Here is a 15,330-nt window from a genome sequence, read left to right on the forward strand (position 1 = left end):
GTAACTCTAATAGGCTAATTATGTTCTTAACATTCTCATCTTCTGAATTTCGTTCTATAATAGTATTAGATTTTTTCATCTTTTTTGTTTTTAATTAATTAATTTAATAGTTTTCTCTCTTGTTTGATTTAATTTTCTACCAATTTAAATTACTATTTTCTCATAACTTTTTCAAGTCAATTTTCCTTAACTTCTTTTATTAATAAAATATTCATTTACCTAAGTATAAACAAAGTCCATGTGAATTCAACACTTGGACTTTTGTTTTAACTTTATTACTTGGGACACATTGGTGTATTTATCAATTCATCAACACTTACATATCACTAATTACTTGAGATCAAGAATGACAAGCTTTATGACTTAATCATTTTACAAATATGAAGCCAATCATTTTTTTCAGACCCTTTTATAAATCACTTTTCTTATTGGTAATAAAATAGAAATGTCACGGGTTGTAACCCATGCTTGTTGAATGTTACACCAACAAATGTAAGAAGAGAAGAAAATTATTTAGGTCCTTAAACCTAAAAAATCAAGAAAATAAAAAAATACCACGCCAACCAAGAAGAAATAAATCAGATATGCAATGTACCAAGCTTGAAAATGTTCAATCATGTTTATAGACATCACCATATGTAGATTTTTATTATTTCTAATTGCAAGTTTGTGACCATTTACAAATAAACAAATTATCCATTATTTCTAATTAAATTAATGAATTGTCTTCACCTAGAATGTTGTATACAATGTGAATATAGTTAATAGTATATTGTATATATCATACAAAATCATATTAAGAAACACACACATGATCCTTGTACATTAAAGTACTACTAGCAAGTTGAAAATTAATTAGATCAAGATCAATCAAATGTTGAGTGAAGCTTATTTTTATAGTTTAGGCTAAAAAGTGCATCCAATTAAAAGGAAACTAAATAATTATACATATAGAATTTCTTAATGATCACCTCCAAACATATTACTTGGAACAAAATGATTGAGAAGCAAAAAACAAGTCATAGTAATAATATTTTGCTTGAGTCATCCACCATTTTATGCAACACATCTTCTCTGAATCTTCTATGCTTCTCACTTTAACACAAAATTCCACTTATAAAGTCCCAAAATTTCCCATTTTCTAATCAAATAGATATTCCTTGTTATTCACATTTAAATAATATAATGACAATAAAAACTAATAATTGAAATTTACCAATTAAAAAAATAATTTTTATATATAATAATAATAACAATGAAAACAATAATAATACTAATAATAACAACAAATAAAGAATAAAAAATATTAAACATTAATATTCTTTATTCTTTATCTGTTATTATTATTATTATTATTATAATAAAAAATTATTATTATAAATAATAAATTGTAACCAATCTAGTGCTTTCCTAAATTAATAAATAAATTCTAATGCAATGCGTATAAAATGCTAATTTTTTAAAAATTAGGAAATATGAAATAACAAAGCGGTCTCTCTCTCTCTCACATACACACACATTCTAATCTCCGTCTATCTTTCTCCGTGTCTGTACTAGAAATCTAGAACTACAAAGAATCGCTCTCTTTTTTCGTTTCCCTCCACAGATCTCTGAAATTCCCTCTCATCAAACCCTAATTCTGGGTCGATCCTATCGGCCTCGTTATTTATCCATCGCCGAACTATTTTTTTTCTTCCAATTTCTGTTGTTTTTATTGTTTATTCAAACTCCATAATCTGCACTCATCGATGATTCTGGAACCTTCATGTGTCTCCCTCTTCTTCATGGGCCCGTGCCACCCTTACGATGCCTGAGCTGCGTTCCTGGCCACGCAGAAACGGCCTTGTAGACAACGCAAACGCCAATCCGATCACTTAGGCAACCTCGCCGCCGGCCGCCGGAACCCGTCGGAGGGAGCCAGCCGCCGCCGCTCCGACCGGGAGGATCCGCAGGCAGAACAACGCGTTTGCCATCGCCGCCGACGAAATCGTGAACGCCAACGCCGACAACGTTCGTGGAACGAGAGCGAGGAAGGTGAAAGACGATCAAGGAGTGAAGGAGAATATTAATAAGAAGAAGGTTTCGGGTAGGGTTTTGGAAGCAAAAGGTATGGATGAGTTTGATAGTGGAGGCCGCAGTGGCGATAAGGCTCCTGGAGCTGAAGACGAAGGCACCACACCTCCCATTCCAGAGAAGGTGCATTCTGTTTCACATTTCGCGACTTTCTCATTGTTGCATTTTCTCTCTCTATTTGATTATGTGAAATGACTTTTTGTGATGTGTTGGGAAATTTATCTATTGTTTGTTTTCTTTACAACAGGTTCAAGTTGGTGGTTCCCCGTTGTACAGAGTTGAGAGAAAACTTGGGAAGGGAGGATTTGGGCAGGTTTATGTTGGTCGGCGGTTAGGAGCTGTGAATTCTAGTGAACGAACTGGTTCTGGTGCTGTTGAGGTATGGTGTTGGTTAGTGTGTTGATATTTATTTGGTTAAAGAGTGTATGATTTATGCATATTGGATTTGTCGTTATTGACGTATTGCTCTATTGATTGTAGGTAGCCTTAAAATTTGAGCATAGAAGCAGCAAGGGGTGCAATTATGGACCTCCATATGAGTGGCAGGTTTACAAGTGAGTTCACTATTTTTTCTTCGCGTTGCTCTGCTGGGGTTTTACTTTATTATGGATACTAAGTGCTAACTATGCCATGATTATATCTTGTAGTGCATTAGGCGGTAGTCATGGTGTTCCGCGAGTTCATTACAAGGGACGGCATGGTGACTACTATATTATGGTATGTGCTCACGAATTTTTTAATAGATGAACGGAACAGAGGCTTGTGGTTGTCTCTGCATGTTTTGGTAATGAGGTGTTGCATACAGGTCATGGATATGCTTGGCCCTAGTCTGTGGGACGTTTGGAATAACAACAATCCTCACATGTGAGTATCTCTGAAATGTTGAAATGTAATGCATCTTATTTTTCTTAATGTTATAGAGAATATTGAATAGCGACTCTTTTTCCTTTTGGGTTTCAGGATGTCTACTGAAATGGTTGCATGTATTGCAATTGAGGCTATCTCCATATTAGAGAAGATGCATTCTAGAGGGTGATGCTCATTTTCTTGATTATGTTTATGATTTATTTCTGGATTTTATTTTCTTTGACAGATTTGTTAGTTCTGAATGCTTCCTAACCGTTGATTAGAAAATTAACAGTGGAGACTGTAACTAATTATAGAGTTTGTTATACACGTGCTTAATTTTGTCACATTTCTCAATTGTAATTTGTAATACATATCAGTTATTGCTTTATCATACCATGACAAGTTAGAATGGTGTCATATATATATATATATATATATAGACACACACATACATATTTTTAATTAATAAATGCTTGAGTAGTAACTATTGCTTTTAAATGCTTTATCATTTCGCACCAATGTAAGTTAGCATGGTATCATCATCAGCTACATGGATTGTGGTTTATTGATCACATTATGTTGCAAGAATATTTCATCATTCTGCTGTCATTATTACAGATATGTGCACGGTGATGTAAAACCTGAGAACTTTTTGCTGGGACCCCCTGGAACTCCTGATGAAAAGAAGTTGTTTCTGGTTGATCTTGGATTAGGTAAGTACACTACATTACCCTTTAAGCTTTGATATGTCCATTGTCAAATGAACATATGCCTAATTTCTTATAATCTGCCTACTCATCGCACTCTCAATTTATCTATCCAGCAACTCGGTGGCGTGATAGTTCTACTGGCCTTCATGTTGACTATGATCAACGTCCAGATGTTTTTAGGTAAATTATTTGCTAAATATCTATAAACTGTAGTCAACGTCCAGGTTTTGAATGATTTTGTAAACTGTATTCTTGCCACAGGGGCACAGTTCGTTATGCTAGTGTGCATGCTCATCTTGGTCGAACAGGTAGCAGGAGAGATGACTTGGAATCTCTTGCTTACACTCTTGTCTTTCTTCTTCGTGGTCGGCTACCTTGGCAAGGATATCAGGTTATTATTGTTTCAAATAGTCATTTTAGTACTAATTGTAAATGAAAATATGACTCTTATGAAACTTTTTGTTACAGGGAGAAAATAAAGGGTTTCTTGTCTGCAAGAAAAAGATGGCCACGTCTCCAGAAACTTTGTGTTGCTTTTGTCCCCAACCATTTCGGCAATTTGTGGAATATGTAGTGAATTTGAAGTTTGATGAAGAACCAAATTATGCAAAATATATATCCCTTTTCGATGGAATTGTGGGCCCAAATCCAGACATCAGGCCAATAAACACTGATGGTGCTCAGAAGGTACTTAATGCTAATATTACTTTAGAATTTGCTTTTTATTGCTTACATATTGAAAGTCTGACTGTTGTTGCCCTTGTTTGGGCTATTATTCTGTAGCTTATATGTCAGGTTGGACATAAGAGGGGGCGATTGACCATAGAAGAAGATGATGATGAACAACCAAATAAGAAGGTTCGAATGGGAATGCCTGCTACACAATGGATTAGTGTTTACAACGCTCGTCGGCCAATGAAGCAAAGGTTTTCTTCTGATATTAAATAAGTTTTTGCAAGTGATTTTAAAAATGTCAGAGCCTAAAGGTATTATCTTTTGGTGTAGGTATCATTATAATGTTGCTGATGTGCGGCTGGCCCAACACATTGATAAAGGAAATGAAGATGGTTTATTTATCAGCAGTGTGGCTTCTTGTTCTAATCTTTGGGCACTCATTATGGATGCTGGCACTGGTTTCACAGCACAAGTTTATGAACTCTCTCCCTTCTTCCTTCACAAGGTTGGCTAGTTTATGTTTTAGCTGTGGCATTATGCGTGTGATGTTGGTGATATCATAGTATCATGTTTGTAACTATTATCATTTTATCTGTATAGTATTTTACTAATTTTGTTTTGAACTTAATGTAGTCTAACAAACTCATGTTTCTTTTTAATAGGAATGGATTATGGAACAGTGGGAGAAGAATTATTACATAAGTGCCATAGCCGGGGCTAATAATGGATCCTCATTGGTTGTAATGTCTAAAGGTTAATCCCCTGAAGTATTTATTCTTCATGTATTGTGTCTTTGGGATGGCGATAATTGGCTTGAGTTTAGATGATCACATGTTTTGCTTTTGCATATTTTGACTGGTTATGTTTAAACTGTCTTCTTACTTGTATTTGGATTGATCCTTTTAGGTACCCAGTACTTGCAGCAATCCTATAAAGTCAGTGATTCATTTCCATTTAAGTGGATCAACAAAAAATGGAGAGAAGGATTTTATGTCACTGCTATGGCCACTTCCGGCTCTAGATGGGCAATTGTTATGTCTCGTGGGGCTGGTTTTTCAGATCAGGTCTTGTATTTAAAAAATTAATTGTGATTAAATATCCTTGTGGCACTGAAAAATCCCATCTGATTTATGTATTCTCTCCAAACTTAATGCCAGGTTGTGGAACTTGATTTCTTGTATCCCAGTGAAGGTATTCATCGAAGGTGGGATAATGGTTATCGCATCACCTCAACTGCTGCAACATGGGATCAAGCTGCTTTTGTTCTTAGTGTCCCAAGAAGAAAACCAGCTGATGAAACTCAGGAGACACTCCGCACATCTGCTTTTCCTAGTACTCATGTCAAGGTAAATAGTGCATCTGATTTTCCTTTATTCATTTCCATTCCATGATCACACATGTTAACATTTGATTTTTTTTTTCCTGCAGGAAAAATGGGCAAAGAACCTCTATATTGCATCTATTTGTTATGGGAGAACAGTGTCATAAACTGCTGAAATTGAGATTTCTGGCTGACATCATTTTGACCACTGGCACAATCCTGCTTACTCTTACATCTTCTAGTTGGGAACCGAAGATCCTCTCTGACAATTTTCTGAACAATGCAGTTCAGCATTAATGTATGCTAAACTTTCTTTATGGTCACTATCACATATCATGATGCAAAACCTGTGCACTGTATTTCAACTTTGTCAAAAATACTTGAGTTATGAGTAAAATTAGATTGTGTCAATTGGGAAGAGTCTTTCTTTTGATGTAAAGTTTGTACATATCTGAACAGTAATTACTATGTTGAAGGCATGTGCACAGGTTATGCTTTTATTTATTCATGGCATTTTGCAAATATGAAACTAATATTTTCCAGTGGGAACTGGACAATTTAAGCTGTGCACCCTTGTACTTGGCCCTCTTTATCCTTGTCACTTTTGACTTAAAGCTATTTCTGGGCTTCTTGATGTCTGAATTTGACCAACAGAAAGTTGTATATTCTGGCAGCTGTTTGTAATTGTTTAATCATTGTTATTGCTTATTATTATTGCTGCTGCTTTCCTTTTCTGATAATTTACTCCCAACCCTGTTTGATTAGTGGACACATCTCATGAAATTTAAATGGGATTGTGCTAACTGAAATGAAGGATGAGTATGCTTTAGTTTCATTTTTTTTCAAAAATTATGCTCACCCTTTTTTGTTTTGCTCTTGAAGATTGTTTTTGCACTGTCAGCATGATGTTTTTGAATACTTTACCATGACCGTTTCAATTCATAAGGCTGTGGTTTCTACATTTTCAATCTATTTGATTGTTTTTCAATGAGAGCTATGTAAGCATCAGCCCATTTACTAGAAGTTGCAAATATTTCCCATTTATTTGTGTAGGTAATGATGACTTTGAAGTTTGAAATGTACGTCCCTATTATTCTAATGACTTTTTACTTCCTGTTTTTGATGTCTACATGATGGGGTTCTCCTGGTCAGTCATTCTACATGACTGGGTGCTCATTGTATTTTATTCCTGTTCTAACTCCTAACATTGCAAGGTGCACGTTTGATTCTTTTGAGAATTTGGCTGTCATGGAAGCCATTCTTGGGAGATAAATAGTTACCTCTTCATTAGTGATATGTGTAATTCCCGGGAGTTACTTGGACATATAAAGCAGGTATTTAATTCTGCAGCTATTATTATTCAACTTCTTATCTTGAGCAGCCAGCTGAAATTTTCATTCAATTTAATGTAGATATACTATATATGGATGAAACATGCATGATTGCATTGGCTGTTACCTCACAATTTTCTTGCTCTCAATAGAAACTCAGGTTGTTGGGATGGTACATTTAACTTCTGTGGCTGTGGCAACTTGCTTAGTTTGGTTGGTCCTGGCAATTATTATGTTGCTGGAGCAACCCATACGTCATGGAAATCAGAAGCTGTTCAAGGAAATGGTATTTTTGGAACTATTTGCCCAAGTGATTCTCCTTTTTTCACATATTTGGAATTTTCTTGGCAAATGTAGGGGGGATGGATTCATTTTATGTTCTATTAATTTGTCAAAATTGCCGTATTTTGAATCTCAAATTACTATAATTATTGGAGATCTACTCTCTTTTTTCTTTTCCAAAATGCAATATTATTTTTAAGACACGTAATAAGTGACTACAAAGCAGAATGAAGCATTTTCAAGTTTTATTACTATATTTTTTTGTATGTTTGGAAATCTAGATTTCGAATCATTGTTGTGGGTCGGCAACATAAATAGCATGCTTAAGAGCTAGTCCTTGATTTATAACAGATAGTTTATAAGGGGAGTTATTCGGGGTGATGCAATGATACCCACTAAACCGAGTCAGCATCCTTGCCTTGGGTTACGATGGTGACTTATGGAATATATTTGATGGGAGTCCTGTGGGAAAGGAAATCCTTAATTTATTGACAATATATTAATTATACGCGATGTTTGTGTCAACAAGTCTATGGATTAGGCATAGGTATCTTTTACGCTTTTTATTTGGTCTGTCATTTTATGTTTTTTTGAGTTATCTATCGCCTGTTCTCTATTATTTTATTGCTTTTGAAGTGAAGCATTGTAACTTGGAGGATAAATTGTGTGCAACCGTTAAAAAACCAATAGTTAAGACTATGATAATGATATAAATCGTGTATAATCAATTAAAGTTAGTTATAATTTTAATGATTATTTTTAATTGAGTAATAGTGTGTTTTGTTTTTTTATAGTATAGTTTCAATTTTTGCAAAGTTGAAGCTTGTAAATTGTAATAGATGATTTCATGGTTTCAGCGAAAAATAGAGTTGGTAATTCATCACCTTTAAAAAGAACGAGCCAGCTAATAGCCATATTCCTGTTGAATATTGACTTTGCTTGTGTCAAGAATTTAAGAAGCATCTTCCACCTAATTAAAAAGAAAAGGTAAAATGACCATTTAATTTAATTTTGTTTAATGTGCTAATACCTGTAGGTTCTTTTGGGGATAAATAACACCTATGATTTGTTTATAAAAGTCAAAAACAAATTTCCAAATTATGTTTATGGTAACTTGTAATTTTTGGTTGATTTTTCAATAAATTTTTATATGAAAAAAAATACAATAAATCGATCTAAAAGTTAAAGGTGTTTCACTGGGAGATATTTAAATTATGATCTAATCATATAACTCCGTTTTGAATGGGAAAAAATATAAAATTTTAATATTTAATTTGGGTAAAAAATTATTTTAATTCTTAAATATATAAGTCAGTAATAATTTAGTCCTGAAAAAATGAAAATTTTGATTTAATTATTAAATATATAAAAAATATGATAATTAAGTCATGCCATATAATTTAATAAAAATAAGTTTCTGAATTTTATAATTTAAATATGTCAATTTAATCTTAAAAATAATTTAATATAAAAATGATTTATGAATATTACAACTTAACAACAATAAATTTACAAAACTTAATAATAAAATGAAATTATCATATTTTTTACATATTTAAATTAAATCAAATTTCGGTTCTTTCATAAGTTAAAATGATCATTTATCCAAATTAAATAACTTAAATGATAGTTAATTTATAATCGTAAATTATTAGTTATTTACGTAATTACGAAAGTAATTCGCTCGACTGAGTAAATGAGTTTTTTTTTAATATTTAGATGTTTTTTTAACCATTTTAATACTTACATATAGATATCGTTAATTAATTAATATTTATTTAGAAAAAGTAGGAAACACCCTGACACCGCCCCTCCCCTTTCTCTCCCTCTCCCCAAAAAAGAAAAAAAGAAAAAGAAAAAGAAAAAGAAAAAGAGTTGCTAGGGTTTTCACTGCACTTGAGGTTCGTAGAGGAGAAATTCAAATTCAATGCAAAGAAATTAGATTTTTGAACGAAAGCTACGAACTTTAAGTTCATGGACCGCTTGCGTCCTAGGAATCGAGCGGTCTTTTCTGGATTTACAAATGCCGAGGTATTTTAATTACATTTTTTATGCCACCGGTTTGGGTTTCCAATTTTCATTCTTCAACTTTTTTTATGCCGTTCCTCTAGCATCATCGTTATCGGCTATACGAGCGGGATATGTTCTTTTTTGTGTTTGGAATTAGAAGCCTTTGGCTACAATTATAAGTTTGTGAGGTTAATAACGTTTGTCTTGTTCAACAATGTTTCTTGTAATGTCTTTAGTATTTGATGTTACTTCGATGATTCCAACTTTGATTGTTCATTGTTGGTCATGGTGTTTGTATGAAGGTAGTGAGTAGTCACTGGTATTTTGCGAAGGTTATGGATAAGGTTTTAAATTGCGGGTATGGTCGCTGATTCATCGCATTCCTTGATATTGCTGGAAATTGCGGACAAATGCCACTGAGGTGGCCATAATTGCAGTTGCGTTACAGTCATAGACATCCCCATAACGGGTAAATCACTTTTTTGGTCCCTGAAAGTGTTATGAGCTATCATATGCATTCCTAAACCAAGGAAATGCCAAATAAATCCCTGAAATTCTCATTATCTAAGTCCCTAAACTTAACCACTTATTGTCATGTAGTTCCTATGTTAATATTATCACTAAAGTCACATACTCACATGTTTCATGTAGCAGTTGAACTAATGTGATTGATAGATTGTAGTTCTAGGGACTTCTTTTTTTTATAAAAAGAAATTCCTTAATTTCAGGGACTAAGTTGATAGCATCTAACACTTTTTAGGGATGAAATAGGTGATTTATTAAGCTGTGGACTGGTTTTTAAAACCTTGGTTATAAAATATAGAGGGTGTGCCTTAGCGTGTCCTGTTAATGATTTGAACTTGCCTTGCTCTTGAAAACAGATTGAGAAAATGGAGAAATTGTTAAGGGAACCTACAGGGGGATCATTGGGCAGGGAATTTTACCAAAAACTGGCTCGAAGTTTCAAGTGAGTTTTGCTTTTCAAAGGTTGTTGGTTTATTTTCTAGTAATATATGAAGCATTGTCACTGAGGAGTGTTGGAATGTTATGTTTCTGCAGCTATTCCTCTGGTCGTGCTGGGAAGCCTATCATAAAATGGACAGAGGTTAATCTTCTTTCTTACTAACTCATGTATTTTATTTTCTTAATTTTGTGTACACGATCCTTCAAATACTGTTGCTTTCTTTTTTCCGATATTGGAGAGTTTGTTTGTCTTTGTGCGTTATTTTAAAGTAGTTTTTAATATATTCTTTTATTCTGGGGGAAATTTAGATTGAAAGTTGGTTTCAGACTAGGCTCCAAGACTCACCACAAGTCCCTAGCAGTGAGTTGATGGTTCCTAAATGTAAGGAAGGTGAGACTTTTTGTGTGCCTTAAGGTTATTGGTATAGTCACTACTTATGCTGTCTTCAAGCATTCAAATGGTCAACATTAGATTATTTACTATAATTTTGACATCTATCATTGCTGCTTGAGTTATGGTAGGTTGCCTATTTTATGTTTGATGTGCCTGGGTTCTATGCTGTCTTCAAACATTCAAATGTTTAACAACGGATTATTTTATATAATTGCAGTGTCTATTGTTGCTGCCTAAGTTATGGTAGATTGCCTATTTTAAGTTATGGCTTTTATGTTAAACTGCTTCATGTTATTAGGAGCATGTTTGGTAGAAGAAAATATGATGCTGAAGGTGAGGAAGTGACTTGGCAGCAATGAAGGGAATACGAAAGTGCTATAACATAACCCTCCATGGGCTCTTTCTCACTTTCAATTTTCCTTTTATTTTTTGTTTAGCTGCTACACTTGTATTTATAGATATATTTGAGTAAATTCCTAATCAAATGATTTTATCTTGTGAGATTGTGCCTGAACTGATTGCTTTGCAGGAGAAACTATGCAAGACCCATCAGAGTTGGAATTTGAAGCAAGATCATCAAAAGATGGAGCATGGTAAGCACATACAGAGTATTGCAGTTAGTGTAAATTCTCTTAGTAATTATCAGTGCTTATGAAGTATTTTAAATTTTAATGTCACTGAAAGGTTTTCATAAATACCTTTCCAAAGCATGAAAAGAAAACATTCTCATGTACACTGTTCCAATATTATGAAACGATTTTGTTTATCCATATTGACATGCATTCCATGTTGATAGCAAGGTTGCTTGAAGTCTTAGATTATGGATTACACCTCTAGCTCTGGTTCATGCTAGATCAGACTCACATCCCATTGATATTGGAATGGGAAAAGCAATTTAAATATGGGTGCACCAATGTCACTTCTGGCTATTTTATTATTAATTAATTATTATTAACAAGGAAAGGCATATTATGGCATGAATTGTGTTCAGAAGTGGCTAAACTTGTTCACAATTCACATCTATAGTACTGTAAAATTGTGCTTTGTGCATTTGTTCCTTTCTATGGTATTCTGAATCTGAAGATGGGACTTGCCAGGAGTTCCTGTAATAGATATTCTAAAAAATTAGGAGGCTCTTGTATCTATAAAATCCCATTATTTTTCTTTTTTCTTTTCTCATTGTTAAACAATTTTTGTGTTCTCCTAATATGATTGATTTTCCTCTCTTTAATAAAGAGACAATGTTTTCTGTTTCCTTGTGGATTGATGCAGATGGATTATTTAAATGGTGCTCTTTCACACACACACACACACACACACACATACAAACAATGGTGCTGTTGGTTCTTGCACCTGGACAGTCCTGTCTTTAATCAATTTAATTTGTCTTGAAAAAACTAAGCTAACTGCTTTTTTATTGCTTTTAGGAAAAAAGATATTTAAGAGTTCAGGCCATCTATACCTTAATACTATAATGGTTAACATTTGGGGGCTACTTAATTCATTAATCATGGCGCTCAATCTCTATTCTTTGTTCCCTGCTGCTAAAATATTCTGGGTAGTTTATTTTTGCCTTTTGGTTTGAACTGCATTTTTCCTGCTCTTGCTCTTTCTATTCTTGAAAGAATAATGACTGATTTTCATAAATTTTACCGATCTGCTATCCTTAAATTTTGTACAATTTACACTATGTTCTAATTACATATGTAGAGACATATTATATTCAACATTACTGTTCTGATCAATGTAATCCTCAAATATTATGTAATTGCAGGTATGATGTTGAGGCATTTCTAGCTCACAGATTTCTTAGCACAGGGGAAGCTGTAAGTTTTAACAATCCTGATATTCATAGCTTAGTGATAGATTGATTTTCCCCTATAAAGAGGGTACAGGATTTTGCCATCTGAGACACTCTTGCCTTTTGTTAAAGGAAGTCCAAGTCAGATTTGTTGGATTTGGAGCTGAGGAAGATGAGTGGATCAATATCAAAACTTCAGTACGTCAACGCTCTATTCCTTTGGAAAGCACAGAGTGTTCCAACCTGAAAATTGGAGACCCAGTCCTGTGCTTCCAGGTGAATTAGGCTGAATTTCCTCACAGAAGTGTTGCTACAGGACATCACAGTATTTAACTTAACAATTTCAATTGGATTTTAGGAGAGGAGAGATCAAGCAATTTACTATGACGCTCACATTGTAGAGATCCAAAAGAGGATGCATGATATTAGAGGTTGCAGATGTCTCCTCTTAATTCATTATGATCATGACAACAGTGAGGTGCATATTAATTCTGCATTTGGTTGTGTCAACCATTTCATGCGTAATTTACAAGCTTTTAATGTTGTGTTTACCCTTTCCAGGAAAGAGTTCGCTTGAGGAGACTTTGCCGCAGACCAAGATCTTAGGTGTATTTGGGATCTCAATTCTCTTTGACATTCAAGGTGAGCTTTCAAACAGTCAGCAAACGACCCGTGTGCAGTAGGAAGCAACTAGCATTGACATTGGGTATCGTGCTCGATCATGCAAATCTCATAGTTGAAACATGTAAAGCCCTTTCCATGTCCACTTAAGTTTTGGTTGGGAGTGCTGTAGAAGTTGAATTATGAAACTTTTGGAAATGGTTATAATTGTAAGTCGGTAAGGGAAGTATACGGTAAAAAGGAGTCAGCTTCAGCTATGGAATTGTTAATACACTCGGGGGTAAAGACCTCATTGTTGAAAATGTATGTTTTCGGAATTGAATGATATAAGGAAAAGATTAAAGTTGTATGGTTCTATGGCGGGTAAATAAGAGTTGAATTACGGTTTAGTGCATCCATATGCGTACTTTGATAATGTATGTAGCAAAAGAATTTTTATATTCTTATGTATCATAGGAAGAAATTGAAGTATGATTTTAGTAAAGTTGATTTAATACCTGCAATAATTATTATACTTGTATTTTCCTCTAATTTATAGTCTCAGTTTAAATAAATAAGAAGTGATGCAACTCTATAGAATACAGCGGGGAGGTGAATCTGTCAATCGATTTTCAATTTTTATCGTGGTTAGTGTTACCTATTCTGAAGAACATCTTGCACAATAAAAAATAGTGGAAAACAAACATGTGCTTAACAATTTTTTTATTTAAGGTGTTTGGAAGGAACATGATATGCGTGCCCCGCGCGGAGCAGGCAGATCGTAATTCTTTAATATACTATTTTCAAAATATTTATTTAATGACAAGTATTGTTACAAATTTTACAATTCTATAAATAAAGGCATAAAGTACATGTTTTTTTTTTCGTTTAAAAGCAATATTTTTTGCTTCAGTATGAAAGGAAGTGAACATTGGAACCTGAGTTTGCTAAACGTAACGTGCAATAGTTTATCTGGGAAGATGTTGATAAAGTTGAGTCTGAATAGAATTTGTTATGATAACTGATCAAGTTTGTTTTTAGAAGTGAAGTGTTTTTAATTTAGTTAAAGTAGGAAAATTACAAAAAAAATCACTAAAAGCCTATGTTATCACTTTAATCTTTAAATTTAATTATTTATTGTTATTTTAGACTCTAAAAGTATATCAATATTATCACTTAAGTTACAAATTTTTGAGTTTTAGACAAATGTGAGTGACAGATTATACTTTCAAGAATTTTTTATTATTTTATTACTTTTAAAGATTAAATTGATAACTTCTTACACTTTTAGGAAAAGTGATAAAATTAATTAAGTATCTAATTTTTATTTTTTTTACTGCCGTATCCAATTTATTATGCAATTTTTTTTATTGAATAAATTTTGAAATAATATAATTTATGTCAAAATGTTTTATTTTAAAGTTAACAATAAAACAATATAAATTTTTTTATCAAATGAAAAAAAATAAATTTAAAGTTACTTTAATTTAAAATCAATTTTTTTATTCGATTAATTTCTTAACGTGGAATAAAACATGTGATGTTAATGTGATTGTAACTTATCTGAATCTGAACACATTATAATATGCTAAAATTTGGATCCAAATTAGTTAAATACTTAATGTCGTACATGTTTAAATAAGTGCTCTTAAAAAAATTGTTTAAATATAATTTTTATTTTTTATTTTTTAAATATGTAATTTTGGTCTCTTTAATTTAAAATAAAAATATTTATTTTTTCTATTTTTTAAAACCCATAACTTTAATCCCTTATTTTAAAATAGAGATATTTAGTTTTTCATTTTTAAAATTTGTAATTTTAGTTTTCCATTAAACTAAAAGTTGACTGTATTAATGTTAAGTATGATGTAGATTTTAAAAAAAAATCTTATGATGTAGCATTAAACCCACATCTGGTTATTTTTTTATTTAAATAATTTTATCATGAATATTTGGTAATATTACTTAAAAGAAACTCCTTGATAAACACATTCCAGGGAGGTGGATCTAGTGACCAACATATTCGAGGGAGGTGTGGAGTATGTATGCAGTCAAAAAGAGAGCTTCTCACAGTGATAAAGATGGAAATCAAATTTCTTACTGGACTAAGTATCCATTAAAACCAGAGATGGAGTCAAATATAAGGAGATTTTCCTTTGGCAAAGGTTATGTTATACAAAATTAACTGAAAAATTAGTTGGAAATTAAAAAATTAATTTATTGTAAATATTTAATAAAATTAGTTATTAAAATAGTTAAAAATTATAAAATGATACAAAGTAGTAAAATTATAATTTATTTAAAAATATAGTCGGAAAATT

At 32.6% G+C, this 15,330-nt stretch overlaps 2 protein-coding genes across 13 annotated transcripts; both read left to right on the top strand.

Moving 5' to 3' along the window:
• The first annotated feature begins 1,488 nt into the window (after positions 1–1,488).
• On the top strand, positions 1,489–7,395 carry LOC100800125 (casein kinase 1-like protein HD16). 10 transcript variants are annotated; one of them, XR_414632.4, is made up of 18 exons: positions 1,489–2,196; positions 2,321–2,452; positions 2,554–2,627; positions 2,721–2,790; positions 2,879–2,937; positions 3,034–3,105; positions 3,541–3,635; positions 3,746–3,812; positions 3,894–4,023; positions 4,101–4,319; positions 4,416–4,558; positions 4,638–4,812; positions 4,970–5,060; positions 5,214–5,371; positions 5,465–5,653; positions 5,736–5,926; positions 6,682–6,962; positions 7,041–7,395. XR_414632.4 is itself a non-coding variant. In XM_003526454.5 (16 exons), the coding sequence occupies exons 1-16, from the start codon at positions 2,110–2,112 to the stop codon at positions 5,793–5,795; spliced, it is 1,821 nt and encodes a 606-aa protein (XP_003526502.1). In that variant the 5' UTR covers positions 1,489–2,109; the 3' UTR covers positions 5,796–7,395. The 10 variants fall into 10 exon arrangements, 1 of the variants encoding a protein (XP_003526502.1); XR_414634.4 differs by having other exon boundaries at positions 7,112–7,395; XR_005891961.1 differs by having other exon boundaries at positions 6,781–6,962.
• A 1,586-nt stretch (positions 7,396–8,981) lies between these two features.
• On the top strand, positions 8,982–13,385 carry LOC100801021 (protein SAWADEE HOMEODOMAIN HOMOLOG 2). 3 transcript variants are annotated; one of them, XM_041016359.1, is made up of 10 exons: positions 8,982–9,272; positions 9,554–9,609; positions 10,133–10,218; positions 10,311–10,356; positions 10,524–10,605; positions 11,138–11,201; positions 12,383–12,434; positions 12,542–12,685; positions 12,768–12,887; positions 12,971–13,385. In XM_041016359.1, exons 3-10 carry the CDS (start codon positions 10,142–10,144, stop codon positions 13,013–13,015), a joined length of 630 nt encoding a protein of 209 aa, XP_040872293.1. In that variant the 5' UTR covers positions 8,982–9,272; positions 9,554–9,609; positions 10,133–10,141; the 3' UTR covers positions 13,016–13,385. The 3 variants fall into 3 exon arrangements, with proteins under 3 accessions (XP_040872293.1, XP_003526503.1, XP_040872294.1); XM_003526455.4 differs by lacking the exon at positions 9,554–9,609 and having other exon boundaries at positions 8,995–9,272; XM_041016360.1 differs by lacking the exons at positions 8,982–9,272; positions 9,554–9,609 and adding an exon at positions 9,665–9,720.
• The last annotated feature ends 1,945 nt before the right edge of the window (positions 13,386–15,330 follow it).

The sequence above is a fragment of the Glycine max genome, chromosome 6 (genome assembly GCF_000004515.6).
Source record: "Glycine max cultivar Williams 82 chromosome 6, Glycine_max_v4.0, whole genome shotgun sequence".
In the NCBI taxonomy this organism is placed as follows: domain Eukaryota; kingdom Viridiplantae; phylum Streptophyta; class Magnoliopsida; order Fabales; family Fabaceae; genus Glycine; species Glycine max.

Excerpts from the sequence above, each read along its gene's own strand:
- LOC100801021 (XM_003526455.4), top strand. The coding sequence starts at position 9,216 with ATGGACCGCTTGCGTCCTAGGAATCGAGCGGTCTTTTCTGGATTTACA. Across the intron at positions 12,435-12,541 it reads TTCTTAGCACAGGGGAAGCT|GAAGTCCAAGTCAGATTTGT; the intron begins GTAAGTTTTAAC and ends CTTTTGTTAAAG. Across the intron at positions 12,888-12,970 it reads ATGATCATGACAACAGTGAG|GAAAGAGTTCGCTTGAGGAG; the intron begins GTGCATATTAAT and ends TACCCTTTCCAG.
- LOC100800125 (XM_003526454.5), top strand. The coding sequence starts at position 2,110 with ATGGATGAGTTTGATAGTGGAGGCCGCAGTGGCGATAAGGCTCCTGGA. Across the intron at positions 2,628-2,720 it reads TATGAGTGGCAGGTTTACAA|TGCATTAGGCGGTAGTCATG; the intron begins GTGAGTTCACTA and ends TATATCTTGTAG. Across the intron at positions 4,559-4,637 it reads CGTCGGCCAATGAAGCAAAG|GTATCATTATAATGTTGCTG; the intron begins GTTTTCTTCTGA and ends CTTTTGGTGTAG.